Genomic DNA, 481 nt, shown 5'->3' with positions numbered 1-481 from the left:
TGTAAACTCATATTTAGATATAAACTAAATTCTGAGAAGATGAGTCAATTTTGAATTTTGCCTGTTATTTCATATGTGTGTGTTGGTGTGGTTTCAGGACCGGGGCGATGAGTTCACCTACACCGGCAGCGGAGGTCGCGACCTTTCAGGAAACAAGCGTATCGGCGAGCACTCGTTCGATCAGACGCTCACACACATGAACAGGTGATCCTGCAGCGTCTCAGCTTCACATGTCTCAATGCATATAAATTGTGGCGGCATGTGCTCCTTCTTGACCTCTGACCTCTCAGGGCTCTGGCGCTCAACTGTGACGCGCCTCTGAATGACAAGGATGGGGCGGAGTCTCGCAACTGGAGGGCGGGAAAACCAGTGAGAGTGATTCGCAGCTCGAAGGGCCGACGGATCAGCAAATACGCACCGGAGGAGGGAAACCGCTACGACGGCATTTATAAGGTACACACACACTCACTCACTCACTCAC

General features: G+C 50.9%; 1 protein-coding gene across 1 annotated transcript in view; it reads left to right on the top strand.

Moving 5' to 3' along the window:
* Positions 1-97: 97 nt before the first annotated feature.
* Positions 98-481, top strand: part of LOC107579240 (E3 ubiquitin-protein ligase UHRF2-like) — a gene marked incomplete at both ends in the record, with an annotated part of 5011 nt that continues 4627 nt past the window's right edge. Inside the window, 2 exons of the mRNA XM_016265091.1 lie at positions 98-204; positions 291-453. Of these exons, the coding sequence (XP_016120577.1) occupies positions 98-204; positions 291-453 (270 nt within the window). The remainder of the gene's footprint in view (positions 205-290; positions 454-481) is intronic.

This window comes from Sinocyclocheilus grahami, unplaced genomic scaffold (assembly GCF_001515645.1).
Source record: "Sinocyclocheilus grahami isolate Dianchi unplaced genomic scaffold, SAMN03320097.WGS_v1.1 scaffold15718.1, whole genome shotgun sequence".
Classification (NCBI taxonomy): domain Eukaryota; kingdom Metazoa; phylum Chordata; class Actinopteri; order Cypriniformes; family Cyprinidae; genus Sinocyclocheilus; species Sinocyclocheilus grahami.
This window is presented reverse-complemented; position numbering and strand designations above follow the sequence as displayed.